At 35.3% G+C, this 16,687-nt stretch overlaps 1 protein-coding gene across 9 annotated transcripts in view; it reads left to right on the top strand.

Moving 5' to 3' along the window:
• ATP8A1 (ATPase phospholipid transporting 8A1) overlaps nucleotides 1-16,687 on the top strand; it is a 278,564-nt gene that overhangs the window by 200,553 nt on the left and 61,324 nt on the right. For all 9 annotated transcript variants that reach the window (XM_072620622.1, XM_072620621.1, XM_072620616.1 and 6 more), the window contains 4 exons: nucleotides 9,072-9,255; nucleotides 9,348-9,458; nucleotides 15,446-15,520; nucleotides 15,645-15,767. In XM_072620622.1, the coding sequence (XP_072476723.1) occupies nucleotides 9,072-9,255; nucleotides 9,348-9,458; nucleotides 15,446-15,520; nucleotides 15,645-15,767 (493 nt within the window). The remainder of the gene's footprint in view (nucleotides 1-9,071; nucleotides 9,256-9,347; nucleotides 9,459-15,445; nucleotides 15,521-15,644; nucleotides 15,768-16,687) is intronic.

Here is a 16,687-nt window from a genome sequence, read left to right as displayed (position 1 = left end):
TTTTGAGCTTAAGTTTATCATTTGCATTTATTATATTAAATATCACCTATTTTTTAGTATTACAGCATTTTGAGTTTATTTTGAAACTGATTGTGGCATCCAGGGACATTAATAATACCCCTCAGCTTTATGTCATCAATAAATTTGATAAGCATACCTCATATGATCCTTAGTCATGAAAAAAAATATTGTCAGGGACAGAGCCAAGTATGAAGCATTTTGAAGCACTGCAAGGTTCTGTCCATCAGGTTGACATCAGTTATTAATCTATACTTTTTAAAATATTTTTTTGTAGACAACTGTGAATCCAATTAGTGACTATACCACTCATTTTCTCAATCTTGCCTGCAAGGATATCATGAAAGGCTTTGTTAAATGCTCACACATTTTATCTTTTTTCCCCTTGTATTTGTATTGCCAGTCTACAAGTCTATCAAAAATGAAAGTTAGTTTACTTTAAGCTTGTTTTCAGAAGGCTTATACTGATTCCTGATATTACCACTCACCCATTTCTAAATGTTCACACATCATCCCTTTAGTCTATCCAAGAGGATGCTGTGGCTCACCATCAATTTCAACAGCCTATATGTGTCAGTATCACGCTTTTTGCTTTTTGAAAAATCAGAATTTTGCCCTAAGTTAACATGTCAGTTCCTTCAACTGAACCTTTAGTGGCATGATCTAAAGATTCTTCACAATCTTGGTTAATTTCTTGGTATCCTAGGCAGCTAGGTGGAACAGTAGATAGAGTGCTGGTCCTGGGATTAGGAAAGCATGACTTCCTAGCTTTGGGATCCTGGACAAGTCAAGTTCTTTCTGCCTTTGTTTTCTCAACTGTAAAATGGGGATAATAATAATTTACACCTGCCTCACAAGGTTGTAAGGATCAAATGAAATATTTGTAAAAGCACAGTCCTTGGCTGCGAAGTATAAGGTACTTAATAAGTGCTTTCTCTTTTCCCCTTCCCGTCTTCTCTTCCTGGTCACTGTCTTGTGGATTCTTTCCAGCATTCAATCAATATTTGTTAAATCATTGATTCTCCCTTGTAGGCAGCTATATTATTATCCTCAAACAATATTTACTATATTCACATTCACTGTAATCAAAGCAAATTGAAGACACAAGCTCCTACCTTCTACAAACTCATAATTTTAAAAAGTACAATAATCTGTGTGACATTGACTTGAGTCTTCGCTTCCATGCCTTTATTTCTTCACCTTTAGATTTAAAGGACTAGATGATCACTAAGTTCCCTTCTAGAACTAAAGTTTTATGGCATCTCACTCTAATGTGAAATGGATAGCAACGCTAACCACTCAAAGCACAATTAGTGATCAAAGATCAATGCCAGCACCCAGATGGGGACTTGCCTCCTTGGAATTGTGGGACCAATACCTTATATCCTGTTCAGGTCTTGTCCCCTTTCCATTGAACTAAGAATGAATTTTACCTCATTTGAACATACTTTTAATGTCAGTAGTGATTTTTAACCCTCTCTAGAGCTTTCTGGTAATTGTATTAGGCTCAGATTCTAGCACACACTTACATCCTTCACACACACATACACACACACACACACCCCCACCATCACCACCACGCCACATTAATATTTTTCCACTTACAAAGAACATTTCGATGAATGCAAAAATCCACAATTTTAAACAAGTCTTATTTAGAAGCAAGATTCTGTCCTTTGAAAGAGGGCAGGTCATGCTAGTACAGTGGAAAGATGCAAAGTAAAGTAATGGAAACATTGGCAGACTGAAGTCCTGAGTTTGCATCTGATTCTTGCTACTTAGTATTTTGGGGACCTTGAGTAAGTAACATCACCATTTCTGGACCTCAGTTTTTTCATCTGTAAAATGAAGAAGTTGGACTAGATGTGCTCCAAAATTTCCACTAACTCTAAATTAATGTTTTGAACCATAATATTACCAACTAGCTGACATTTATAAAGTTCTTTACCTACATCAGCCCATCTCTTCTACAAGGTCTTCTATTAGCTAGAAAAAGATATTTGAAATTAAACATCCCTTTTGTATCTTGAATACATTTTATATAGGAATTCCTTTTCAAAAAATAAACTTTTCTGAAAAAATAACTATCTATTACATCTGTAGATTCAGTTTGTGTATTGTAAGGGATCTTCAGTAGCTGTGATAACACATTATGTTAACAAGTCTTAGCTTTGCAAGATTTGAAGAAAGGCACATATTACCCTAACCATGTGCCTACAATCTTATTAGTTAATATTTGAATGAATTTTACTTATGTAGATTGTGCAAAACAACCCTTGGATGACAGGGAATTCCATTTTTTCCTTTATATTCCAATAATCCAGTTACAATCATTGAGACTTTTGCTAATACGTAATTGTGGCATTTGGAGCAACTCACATGAAGAAAGATTTTTTTCACTTACAATAATTCAGAACTTATTTTAGGGGCTTTTAGATTTTATCATAATTTCAGATATCAATTACAATTGCCCCCATCTTATATTTAAAGTCAAGGCAGATTTGAAAGAGCACTCTTAAGTTGGGTTAAAAAAAAAATGTAGTTATTACATTAAGAATCTCTTTCTCTAATTTTGCAAATTTCCTCATGTAGTCAGCCAAATATAACTCACTGAGGAATATTCTGATAGTCACAAGGGGAACTCTAAGGAAGTTTATCAAAAGAGAAAGTACAATGGCCCCACACTAAATCTCCTGATCTCTGAACAACCAGGGTGGTTCTCACTCTTACATTTTCATACCTGAGGATAATGAAGTCAAGTCAGGTTCCCTTGATGTCTTCCTATGGAAATCTCAAGGTCTTCATCTTTCAGACGCAAACTTTGCAGTACATTTAATGATCACATTTTATCAGTAAAAGCATTTGAAGTGTGCCAAATAATCCATCTCACACGTTGTAGAGTCACCCTGGACACATCACATTGTTGAGCTGATGGTTTTGAAATCTCAAGAATCATATGATGCTGCTTCCCAAACAGAATTCTGTAGATTCTCTTCTTCTGTCCATTTTGGCTGCCCTTTAAAAAAGCCCTTTTAACTATTGCTCTATGAGGCCTTTCTTTTTATTTTTATATGACGCCATTTATTGTAGATTTTTTAAAAATATCCTATATAATAAAGGTGATTCATTTTAATTGATCCCACCTTGTGCAAAATGGTACTAGGTGGTTCAGCCCTGTATAACTTTTTTTCTACCAGTGAAATGGTATGTTTCTGGTGCTTCTATGTAGTACTCAAAGAGCAGTGAGAGTTGCTGCCCAGAAAATAAGAAAAATAATGAATAACATGTGTAGGAACTGCAGCCAAAATAATATCTGAAAAACATATTGCCCTTTTTGTACTTTCAAGTTGTATTGCACAAGACCACCCTCTGTTTGTGGAACCATGGGGGAAGAAAATGGACTTTAAAAGTGTAAGCTCAGTGAGAAGTCATGCCCACAGAGGCTCTTAATGGTATTCCCAATGAAGAAAAAGGAATCAAGTTGGTGGCTCAGAACTGTGAATCATTGACATTCCTACACAGAGTGTGAACATAGACCTTTCCTAGAAAGCACATACACAGATTTTATGATAGTTTGGAAGCATACATTTAGTCAGGAACAAATATATGTTAAAAGATCAAATTCATGGGTTTTGTTTTTTGTTTCTTTCCTCTTGATTGAATTTTGTTTGAGAGATGAAAATCTGGAGGAACTTGAGAAGGTAACCTGAAATGTAGTGAAACTGCTTCAAGATTCATACTATGGGACAGTGTCCCAGGTACAACTTCATATATTGAAAAGAGGGATGAGAACAAGAAATAGGAAGAATTTTGAAGTTAAAGAAGTTATACTGAATTATTTATTATTAAAAGGGCTTGAAGAGGTAGACACATTTCAAAAGAAAAGAATGGAACTGAAAATATCCATGGAAGTGTATAAGTATCATACCTCCATATGTTCAGTTTTTTCAATCATGTCCAACTCATCATGACCCTATCGGGGGTTTTCTCAGCTGAGATACTGGAGTGGGTTGCCATTTCCTTCTCTGGCTCATTTTACAGATCTGGAATGGAGGACAGTGAGAGAAAATGCCCAGATCATAGAACTGAAAGGAATTTCAAAAGTCCCATAGCCAACAATCATTTCTTATGTGAGGAATCTAAGGATTGACCAGTTTAAGTAACTTACCCAAAGTCATGGTGATAGAAAAGGTATTCTAATTTAGATCCTCTTACTACAAAACTACAGCCTTTCCCTTGTACCACATACACACTTCCTCAGAAGCAAGCTAGGTAAAAGCAAGATCAAGGACTGTCCACACAGGAGACAATTGGAATCTTTATTTTCAAAACGTTGGTCCTGTGATAAGTAAGAGTCTATTTATTCTAATTCTTTCTCCTCTGGTTATCTAAATGTAACTTATCTTTTAAGAACTATCAAGCACTACACATTCCAGCTTAAATGGACTAGTTATTCTCCAAATTTGACTTAGTCCTTCCTAACGTTACTTTGTGACCCACAGGTCTAACTTCAATGCATATACTTCCAAGGAAGTTAGGGGGGAAAAGGGGTATGGTGGGCTTATGTACACTATGATATTCATAGCATCCCCTTTTGTGATGGCAAAGAACTGGAATGGGGCAGGGACAATCCATGAATTGGCGAATCACCAAAAAATTGTAGTTCATGCATGTCATAGGATATTACTGCATCCTGAGAATTGATAAATATGAAGACTTAAGAGGAACATGAAAGGAATTATATGTACTAATAGAGAATGATGGAACAGAAGTAGAAAAAATAGATAAGTACAAGTATAAAGAACACAAATAAGAAATGGAATGGTATGTAATTATAATGACTAAGCCTAGCCCCTGAAAAAGAATTAAGAAAATGTATCTCCCTTCCCTCTTAGCAGAAGTGAGTTGGCGATTTGGGGTATAGAATATTGCTAAACTTTTTTTCCCCTCTTTTTAAATATTAATTCCAAAGGATAGCTCATAGAGTAGGGGAAGGAGAAGGGTATTTATTAAAAATGAATGTTAATTAAAAACAAAAGGCATCAATGAAAGTGAGATGGTTTTGTAATAAAAATCAAATATGCCCCATTCTACTCAGCTCGAAGACTGCCTCTTGTTGTATAACTCTTTCCTGATGCCTCTCCACCAGAAGTGATCTCCTCTTTACACATTCCTGACAGTTCTTTCTGCCTCCCCTCTACTTTTATCATATCCTATTTTATAATTGTGTTATGTTATCTCTGTGTTTGATTGTATTTACCAAGTATCTTACCCTGCTCTGCTTCTAAGTATACACTAAATTATATATTGAAATAATAGAAAGTTTTGCCTTCTTCCCTGAAGCTTTCTTTTAATATTCAGTCTTCAACCCAAACTGCTTGACCTGTCTTCTCTGAAGCCCTGTTGCCGAACTGCAAACAGTTCTCCAGTTGCTTTCTTTTAGTTTTAGCTAGATTGTAAATTTCTTGAGGCCAAGTGTTTGTTGTTTCCATGTCTCACAAAAGTGCCAAACATAATTTTATGCTCAAAAAGTGTATCAGCTTGTAGGTTTTTCATAATCTAAAGACGACATTTTGAGAACATTTTAGTTCCCTTGCATGCCAAACAAGCCATCCGATCTTAATTCTTTCCCCAGCAGGTATGAACCTGCTGACCCCTACCCAGTGGCAGCTGGGTGGTAGTTTGTTGCAATATATCCAGTGCTTGGGGGGAAGGAGGTCGTTCACAAATTAGTCTTCTGTGTTGGATTAATAAGAATTGATCTGCCAAGATTGTTCGCTTCTGGTGTGATTAGAAGCTGAATTCTTGGACCATTAGTAGATTGCTAATCTAGGAGTCAACTTGAGGCCCAAAAGTACTGGTGACCTAACAGTCCTGACCAGAGAAGACAGTAACTACTGCTTAGAGGAAGTTAAACTCACTGGGCCTGGGGTCAAGAAGGCCTGAATTCCAATCTGGCCTCAGGTACTTACTAGCAATGTGCCATTGAAAAAGTCATTTAACTACTATTTCCTTCAGTTTCCTCAACTGTAAAATGGAGATAATAATGGGGTTGTTGTAAAGATCAAATGAAGTATATATAAAGCCCTTAGCACGGTGACTGGCACATAGTAGGTGACTAATAAATCTTTCCTTCTATATGGCACCAGTCATTCTAGTAGAAGATAGAAATCAGCCCATTTGGGGTTGGCTATTTCTTGAAGTTGTTAGTAGTGGTTCATCACATTTTCCTCAGTGTGCCATTGCAACTTATGGAGTCTTTTAGCTCCTCAGCAAGATGAAATGTCTTATAATTTGAATATATTCTAACACTCAAAGAGAAAACTTGGGAATTTCAGATGCTCATGCTAATCCATGATCATTCAGTCTTTGCTTTTTAGATCACTTCTTTGTAGTCACATTTGATGTCAGCCAAAGTAGTGCAGTGTGGTGGGTGACAGCTTGATTTGCAGTTAGAGAACCTGGGTTTCAGAGTTGGTTCTGCCACTTCCTTCCCATGTGACCTTGGGCAATTCAGTTTTTCTTTCTGGTTCTCTGTTTCCTCATTAATATATGAGAAGATTGGATTAGGTCATTGAAGTTCCTCCCAGCTTGAAGTCAAGGATATCTGATCTTCACAAAATATTTGACCTCATCCACTGGACTTTCATAGTAATAGTTATCATGTTATAGAAAAGAAGAAAATTAAGTAAAAGGGATGGAAAATACGTTGGGGAAAATATATGGTGGGAAAATATGCTCAGTCTATTATGTACTCAGGATCTCACTCTTTCCCTTATTCTGTTATAACAGTAAGGGAATTTGAAGATCTCCCTGCCCCCTAATAGGCCTGTGTGATCTGCTTCAAGCTATGACCCGGTGCACAGCTTGAGTTATGTGGAGCTTATGGTGGGAGGAGCTTGCCCGAGGGGTAGAGCAGGAAGGGTGCAGCAAGAGAGAAAGTGAAGTGGAGCTGAGAGAGAAAGGAGGCAGCAGACAGAGCAAAACAGCTAGCATGAATGAGAGGGGGAATGATTTTGCCTAAGGGAGCTTATTTGTGAGGATGCCTGAAGGAAGAAAGGCTTTTGAGCTGGCTGTGCTCCCTGCATTGATAATGTGTATATAGATTTCTTTGTTACTATAATGGACTTGACTTTCTGGTGTTTGAATAAATGTCTTGGTTTTGTCTTTGAAGAAGAGAGTTTATATTTGACAAATTTACTCTGGAAATACGCATGCATATCCATAGTGGCTGCTGTGGGTATCACATTAGCGTTACATCTATTCATGTCCATGTCATATTTGACACACACACACATATTTTAAAATTCCAAGTAGTGGTGGTGATCCAAAAACCACTCATGATTTCTTTATTAACACCTTAGTTCGACCTACTAGTGAGACAAAAATTTGCCATAAAATGTCTCATATATATATCTTCTTGAAGTTTCATGTTACCCATGAGCTATTGTATTCAATATGAAGTGACAGTACAGTAGAATACATATTAGAGTGCAGCTGTTCTGCCACCATCTGTGGAGAATAAATATCAACTTGATACAAAGGTCATTGAAGAATGAGAAGCAGTGTAGGAAGATCATCATCAGTTAGGTTTTCCAAGCCCCTTACATGTGCCATCCCATTGAAGGGATGGAACCAGAAGCACTAATTCAAATACTTTGACATAGTTATGGAAACTTTGGAATTAGTACCAGTTACCAGCCCAAGTATACCTGGCAACTTGACATTTTTTTAAATAAAGGTAATATCCATACCTAGAGATCCTGAGACAGCCACAAACCAACAGCCTTCAAGACCAGTTATTTTACGAGCAGTGTCAGAAAAGCTGTTTCCTTTTTTCAGTTATCTCTCCATCCAGTGTCATAAACAGCTTCATTTCTGAGTATAATAGACAACATGTAATCAGATGGATACTTTTCATTCAAAAAAATAATTATGCTCTGTAACCCCTGAATGATTCTCTGACTTCTGTTTTTCACAATGCTTTGTGTTGCATTAGCTGTTGTGTAACATTTGATCAGCATCTGACTTTTTGGTGAGTCAGGTAGTCATTTCTTCTCCCCGTTTTCTTTCCTGTGAAATCCCTTAATATAGAATGGGCTTGTCATTTCAAAATCAAGTAAGCTCCTACACTTTCTATGAACCCTCTTATGGTTGTCTTGGGTATTATTTCTGTGCTGAAATAACCTTAATACATTTTATAGGACTTGATGAATGATTTAATTTCAGATCAGGCCCAAAGATAAATGGAATGATGTTAAATACTAATAATGAATTCTTCTACCTCCAACATAAGTTTCTAGCAAAGATTTTGAATATTTTTTTGCAAAATTTTTCAGAAGCTTTGGGAAATAGTGAGGATAAATAGCTATGCTGTAAATGGGCTCCTGGCTTTTTAGTTAACCTGGAATTTTCTAAGTTCTTTGTTGTATTTAAGGATAGGTCAAAGAGTAGATAATTCCTTACCTTTAATTAAAATGAAATATTGAGGGAGTTCTTTTATATATATTATAGATTTCCTTAGAGCAGGTTATAGAGATTCAGGAATATTTTATGTGTATCCAAAGTGAGGATTTTTAATCCCTTTGAATGCCATTCTGTGATTTTTCTAACCTTTGTTATTAGATTCAGAAATGTGGAGCCACCTACAGTTTTTAGAAGTAAGGGTATTTTCTGAACCAGAATTGAAGTTTTGGTATTGTTGCTCTTTCCATAAGTTCATGTAGATAACATTCCATCTGTTATAGAACCTTGAAACTGAGCCAACCAAAGGACCACAACTCCGAACTTGGACCTCTGTAGTGGCAGCTCACTTATAAATGGGATGTGTTTCAAAAGTTCAAATTTTTCTTTTTCCAAAAAAAAAATTTCACTTAAAAAATGAAAGTCAAATTCTTATAAAGTTTTGGACCCAAGGCATTGTCCCTAGTGATTCTTCATGTCATCATCCATTTAGATGTATATGTACATCCCTGACCTTGTTTAAAGCAGGTGGTTGGTTTCAGAATGTCTTTTTTTCAGAAGTCTGACTTAATTTTTATTTTCAATTTAAGGGTATCACCTCTTCAAAAATCTGAAGTTGTAGAGATGGTTAAAAAACAAGTTAAAGTCATAACGCTGGCAATCGGGGATGGGGCAAATGATGTTAGCATGATACAGACCGCCCATGTTGGTGTTGGCATAAGTGGCAACGAAGGACTGCAAGCGGCTAATTCTTCCGATTACTCTATTGCACAGGTAAGAGATTATTGCCACAAAGGGTGACCCTTGTTGGATAAGTTCAGTTATAGGGCGGGGACCGATTAATGATTTTCATGTTGTTATTTCAGTTCAAGTATCTGAAGAACTTACTGATGGTGCATGGAGCCTGGAATTACAACCGAGTGTCCAAATGTATCCTCTACTGCTTCTACAAGAATATAGTGCTCTATATTATCGAGGTAAAAGTCCAATAACTGTTAAGAGTGGAAGGAAGACTGTCACAGTTTAAAGAACAGTTGAGTGTGGAGCCAGAGAACATTAGTTCAAAACCTAACTCTAATCTATTACTTGTGGCCTTAGGCAAATCATTGTATTTCATCAGGCCCTAGTTTGCTCATCTATAAAAATGAGGAGAATGAACTAGATGACCTCAAAAAAGTATCTTTTGGTTCTAAATTTATGGTCCTTTCTATAACTTTCTATTAGGAAAGTTCACATCTAAATATTGAAAAGTATTAAAACCAAATGTACTACTATCTTAATTCTATAAAAAAAAATTTTAACAGTTTTTCTTATCCCTAACTGAACAAAAGAAAATACTTAAAATTGTTAAAAACCTAATATGCCTCTGACAAGTGTAAAAATTTTTCAGGATCAAATGAGATATTATTTCTCAAAAGTACTTACTACAGTTTGACACATAGTAGGTAATATGTAAATGCATATTTCCTTTTATTAAAAATGGAAATTAAATTTTTTTCATCAACAGAAGACCTATTGGTCCCATGTAGATATTAGTGATATGTGAACAAATAATATGTAATTATTTTGCCCAGTTCTCACTCTCCAGCTCTACATGTCATGTCCATGTGCCCTCCACAACTCGGAGTAAATCCTCCGTCTTCCACTGCTATCAAGGAAGTATTGAGTCAGATTCTCCCATTTCTTTATAAATCATCCAAGGGCTTTCCTAGAACTATTTGTGCTACTGAGTCCAAAATCTGTGCATCAGAGAACTAGAGAGACTCTGTATGTCTACGCTGCAGAGTGAAAGATGAAAAAAGGGCAGTCTAACAAAATAAAATATGAAAACACAATTTGATACTTATGTGCCAACTAATGTTCCAATGAGATGACCAGTGGCCAGGTACATGCGTTATCCCAACTATTTTTACTTCATTTAGAAAAAGCTATAAATTCATTGGTTTAAACTGTGGTAGCAGGAGTAGGGAAGAGTATGTTCTATTAGGATTTAAGAAGAGGTGGGTTAAAATCCTACCTCAGACACTAGCTTGATACCCTAAGCAAGCCACCTAACTAACTTCTGCCAGTCTCAGTTCCTTTATTTACAAAAAGAAGATGTGGGACTTGAGAGCCTGTAGGGCTCATTCCAACTTTAAATCTGTGGTCCTATTATCCTAAGATCCTGTGCTTTTATCAGAAGTGAACTGTATGAAAATATTAAGTGAACTTCACTGCTTTCTATAAAATGTAAAACCAGCAAAACTCAGACATTCCTAAAAAACACAAGTACCACTTATTTAATGGTCAGTAAAAGCAAACGTGGAGTAAACAAGCAAAATAATTTGCTTGTTTTAAACAGACCTTTAAGGTAATTTATAAACTTATTCACTGTTCTTCCCTACTATATATTGGCCTGTATTTGGAAAGCAACGTAATTAACCTTTCTTGAACACCTTCATAACATATAACATTAAATCAGTTGTTGAATAGATAAGCAAGTAGTTTTTAGATAAGCATTATATTTAGCTTTTTGTTGTTTAGATGGATTTCATGAATTCATCCATCTGGGCATTCCCTCCACTCTCATAGATTACAACCCCTCCATGACTTCTTACCCTTTTGAGATTCTTATCCAAGCACCTTCTTCAAAGGTCCACCCAGCAATCTAGTAGCCATGCATCCTCTGATTCTTTTAGTATTTCAAGCAGAACAATACATAGCCCTCAGACCTGTTTCACATGCTGTACCTAACTCCCTGGATAACTACTTTTCTTCCTTTACTAGTCATGCATGTCCTTAATGAAGACTTCTGCGTCAATTCTTATATATAGTTCATTGTTGGGATCCTGCTACAAGTTATATTTATAGCACTGTGTGCAGCTTTCCATTGTCTTCTGGCTCACTTACCATTTTCATTCTTCTGAGATCATGAGTTTCATAGACTTGTAAGAATTTTGGTATTAAAGGTGGGTTTTCATAGCATCAAGCAACTTAGGAGTATTGAAAGTTTTATGAAAATTTTGGTTTGTGTATAATTTTGCTCAAAATGTATCATACAAGCAGACATAGAACCCATCTAGGTTCTTCATCATACTTTTGTGTATACCTTAGATAGTTGCTATTCATGGGCAGTGGGCTGAGGTCAAAGCCGTATAGGAGGAGACTGGACTAGATTAGACTAATATACAATTTAATGCTTTAAAGCAGACTCTAGGTTCCCTGTTTTCCTAATTTTTCTCTTTCCCTCACCCCAAAGTTTTAAAAGAATGTCTCCTAATGGATTTGTCTTATAAAACTCCTGGTAGAGGTCATGGGTTAAAAATGTGTGGAGCATAACTACTGCCAACAATAAATCAGTTTACAAAAATATAATTTAACAAAATGAAGCATGAGAGTTAAGGCTGGATTTTTTTATATTAGTCTAGATTATTTGACATTAAACAATTAAATGACTCCAATTTGGGGACTAATGGAGGGAAAGTGAAATATTTTTTAACCTAAATTAATGATAACTAGGTTTGAATAGCCTGTTATATACTCCAGAGGGTATGTGATTCAGAGCTGGTTAGTCTTCGATTTTACTTGGCTTTGAATTTGAAAGTTCATCATGAGAGATTTAATACTTTAATACTTATCAAATTCTTTACACTCTAAAAAGGAAACAGGTTATGAACCTTAGGGAAATCTCATTTTAAGGTATTTTTCTTTTAGAACTTCATGGAAATGTATTTTAAAGAAATGTAATTCAGCTATCTTGGAAACAAGTTGACCTTTTAAATCAATTCCCAGATACCCAACTTTTGCCAGCTAAAACAAGTTCTGCAGATGTTAATGGCTCATGTCAATACTGTGAATGAATAGACAGAAAATACATCATTGAATGTCCCTAGTGAGGACAACTGCCAGTCTTGAATCTTTAAGTTTTTTTGTGCTGATCAGGCGTGGGAGCAGAGAACTCATTGACTGTTTGTAAGCTGCTGTTTAATATGCAGAAATGCTACATCAGGAACATGTCTGTGGGGCTTTTGCTGCCACGCCTCTGCTGTGCCTTGGAATTTAGAAAATAATACAGAGAGAGACAGGTCTGAAGTTTCTTTGCTAATAAAGAAATTGTCGTGAGCAATATGAATTACCGTTACAACTATCTTTTCTTACATCCTTTCCATCTTCCTCCTTATTTTGGTGAGAGGGGATATTGGAGAGAAGGGTATGAGTAAACAGGTAGTTTGTTATCATAATCTGTTTTGCTCCTTTAAATTGCAATCAAATATCCAGGTCTCATTTTCATATGAGTTTCGATCTAAAGTAGCTGCAAATAACTACACACCAGCACTCATATGTTCATTCAAGTTACTGGCCCTCTTTGGAGTGAGTGTTTGCTGTAAATAATACAGAATCCCTCAAAGTAATCATGTTCTCATTCTAAATCCCTTGGTTTTGGTTCAGTTCAAGACAAAACTTTAATGTTTTTGTGTGAATTTAAGCATTCTTTTGCTTAGTATCAGGTTATTCCTTAAACTATCTTAATGTTATGATCCTAAAGAAACCCTGAATAGCATAATATTCACAAAAATAAAAATAACAAAAAGATAATTTTTTCAGGATTGAAAGATTACTTACATTAAAGAAAAAGAATTTTTTGCAAATGCAAACTTTCTAATTTAGAGATAACTAGTAACAGTGGTGTTAAATGAAAATTTTATTTACATGTCATTTTATACTGTTATTGACTAAACTCTAAAATGATGTTGGTTTAAAATACTAAAAGACATTTTTAGAAGGAAGTGAATTCATTTCACAGTAACTTTTAGTAGGTAAAATAATGAAGGTAAGAATGTGTTGACACTGCCAATTTAAGTATCTCAACACTTCTACCACAAGGCACTAGATGATGCATTTTAAAGTGTAATTAAAATGTAGTGTGAGCTTAGATGTGTTAGTTTGATTTGAAAGTCGAAACTTATTTTGAAGTTTAAAATTATTAAAGTAACTTGATTTATATATAACTCTAGTTTATTTTGTTGAGGTTTTTCTCATTTTCTGTTTCTACAACCTTTTTGATGCATACTAATATTTTTGTATAAACAAGAAGCTGCTATTCACATTTCCAATGCCTTCTTTCTCCCCCCCAGAAATTGCAATATTAAAGATATCATATGTACTTGTAAAGAAAAATCTCAAGTTTAAATTCTGTCCATTTAGAGAATTTGGTATGCAAAGACATCAGTCGTCTTCACACCACAAGAGCTTGGAACGATTCCCCGTAGTCTACTGAGACTATAATTGAAAGTTTGTTTTTTTAAAGTCCTTGTATATATTTCCATGATACTCTAAGAACTCTGAAAGAGCTTCTTAGTATGTATTAATACAATAGGCTGTAGTGGCTTTGAAGGGGGGACCATTACTGTCACAGTGGGTATCACAAATATGTATTTACATAATCCACGTTTCCAAAAGGCCAAACGAGCGACACAATAGACAGCATTAAAGCCTAGCTCATCAATTTGCGTGTACTTATGCAAAAAAAAAAAAGTTTGTTTTTTTTTTTTAAAGCACAACTCCAAGGAATAATCTTAGCTCAAATGGAGACGCCAAGATATTTCAAGTCTGCATGGGCAAATTCTCCCACTCTCATTATGGGTACACTGTTGAGAGTTTTTAGATAAATAAATGACATGCACAGTTACAATCTTAGTTTCAACTTTGAAAGTACATGCCTTTTTTTTTGTCCATTTATGTCACAGTCCCAACATAATTTAGACTTATTTTGCGTGTGCTCTTGCTACTTTGTTGTCTTTTCCATCTCATGAGGGCGACATTTGTTTTTATACATGTTCACTCATTCCCTTACACGATAAAAAGGAGGAAGACCAGCTTGTGTACAGGAGCTCTTCATCTGGGGGCCAGCCTGGGCACATATTGATAAATGGTGAATTTGTAGCAATTCATGCTTCCATAATGAGGTTAAATGAAACGTGAAGTGTAGCAAAGTCTCTGCAACACTGATTCTGAAATTCACTTGACCAACATGTCCGGCCAGCTTTCTTTTAACAGGTTTTGGTTTGGTTTTTTTATGTAATCTTATTGCGGAGCAACCTCTCTACTGTTTCAGATAAAGTTGATTTTAAAGTATATTCCTGCTCTATTTCCACTGTTATAAGAAAGTGTTTACGAACACAGAACACTATTTAACTCCTTTTTTAAAAAAAAAACAACTTCTTTTTCTGTGTAATTTTTTTTTCCATTTGACTTGAATATTTTGAAGAAAAAAATTTCTTTTTTTTTTCTGCTTTAGATATTGGCATCCCAAAGTCAGTAATCCAAATTAGAGAACAACTGCAATTATCAGTGTTGCTAGGAGAATATTATGCCCCAGTAACTAAGATGAACTTTTCTTACCAAAGTATGAAATTTTAGTTTAAAAAAAAGTCAAGAACTTGGATTGTAATTCTGTTTTCTAACTTATGATTTTCTAATTTTGTGTTAAAGTATAAAAGTTTTGTGAAATGTCTGATTTCATCATTGCAAAAATGTGGGGCATGTCATTAAAATAAATTAACACAAGATACCTGAAGTATCTCCAAAATCTCTTATGAATATATATGCCTATGTATTTCTACATATATTTAGATTTCAGAGTGCCTTTTAGAAAAAAGGCTTTTATTTTATTTAACTGTATTTTTTAAAAGCCAATTTGAGGTTATTAAGCACAAAATTATTTCATGCCCATTTGTACTGAAGGTAATATCAAGTTGTAGTCAACAGAATTATTTAGGTTGGCAAATGTTGACCTAAATAACAAGTGCCTTCTGAAAGCATCCATTTAAGCAGAAAGATAAAGTGAAAATAGAAATACTATTATGAAATCTAGTTGAAAGGAGTTATAAATTTTTAAATATAATCTCAGTGACCTTATGTGTAGGATATTTTAGGTTATCTAACAAAGTGACAAACTTACATTTTTATGTTTTCTCTTTTTCAGATCTGGTTTGCCTTTGTAAATGGCTTTTCTGGACAAATTCTCTTTGAACGCTGGTGTATTGGCCTTTACAACGTGGTAAGTTGGATATGTAGGCTGCCTATGATTGCTATCACCTCGTGATAAATATTTCTTCATTTGGCTGCTTGAAAATGATACCTTACACTTAAAACCTTAAAATCTTATGTTTTGTCTGACTTAGATGTTTACAGCAATGCCTCCACTCACTCTTGGAATATTTGAGAGATCTTGTCGAAAAGAGAATATGCTAAAGTATCCAGAATTATACAAAACTTCTCAGAATGCATTGGATTTCAACACTAAGGTAGGGGGGAAATTCATTTGGGCTCATGATACAATTTGTTTTATGATCAGATAATTTCTGGATTCCCATTTGGTATGTGCCTTCCAAGAACAAGATTATTCTGAGAATCATAAATAATAAGTTATCTTTCGTGATGATCACAAGTCATATATATGTATATGCTTGTGTATTATATATATATTATGTGTATACACACACGAGTGTATATGTGTGTGTGTGTGTGTGTGTTTATGTAACATAACACATTGGCAAGCTTTTTGTTTTTTTAAAGTACAGTTGCTACCAACAGTGTTTGGTCTTTACTAGCTGGTAATAAAGCTGTCTTGAGTAGTCAGAAGTGATTGCCCCATGGCCTTCTGGTCTCATGTACTTGCAACATTGTGTGGAAATGGATTACTGACCTCTGTGGAAAAAGTGAAGCAAAGGACAATGAGGGCTGTCATTGAGTTTGTAGGGTATGGAGCTTTTATATCATTCTCCATTAATTTGGGGTCATACAAAATTATGTTATTTTAATTTAAATTTCAGGTTATATTTATGGCTTTAAATATTTGACTTTGAGGAAGAACAAAGAGATAATGACATTCAACTTTGCCAAGCCACAAAAGTAGATGTTAAAATTAGATAGGAGACACAAACTAGACCTGAGATGTCGTTGATATAAGCAGCTCCCATATGAGGAAACAAAATTTACCACTGCAGGTCATCCATCGCCTTCCCTTCAACTTCCCGCCTCAGTGTTGCCTAGAACACTGGGAGATTAAGTGACTCACCCAGAATCACACAGCCAGTGCTAAGGCCAAACCACACTCTTCCTGGCTTCCAGACCATCACTGTGTCCACTCCACATGCCATGCTGTCTCCCTATTAAATTAGCATACGTGACATACTTCAGTCTACACTTCCATTTTGGAGTTTAT

The sequence above is a fragment of the Notamacropus eugenii genome, chromosome 6 (assembly GCF_028372415.1).
Source record: "Notamacropus eugenii isolate mMacEug1 chromosome 6, mMacEug1.pri_v2, whole genome shotgun sequence".
Taxonomy (NCBI): domain Eukaryota; kingdom Metazoa; phylum Chordata; class Mammalia; order Diprotodontia; family Macropodidae; genus Notamacropus; species Notamacropus eugenii.
Note: the sequence above shows the minus strand (reverse complement) of the source record. Positions and strands in the feature narration are given on the sequence as shown.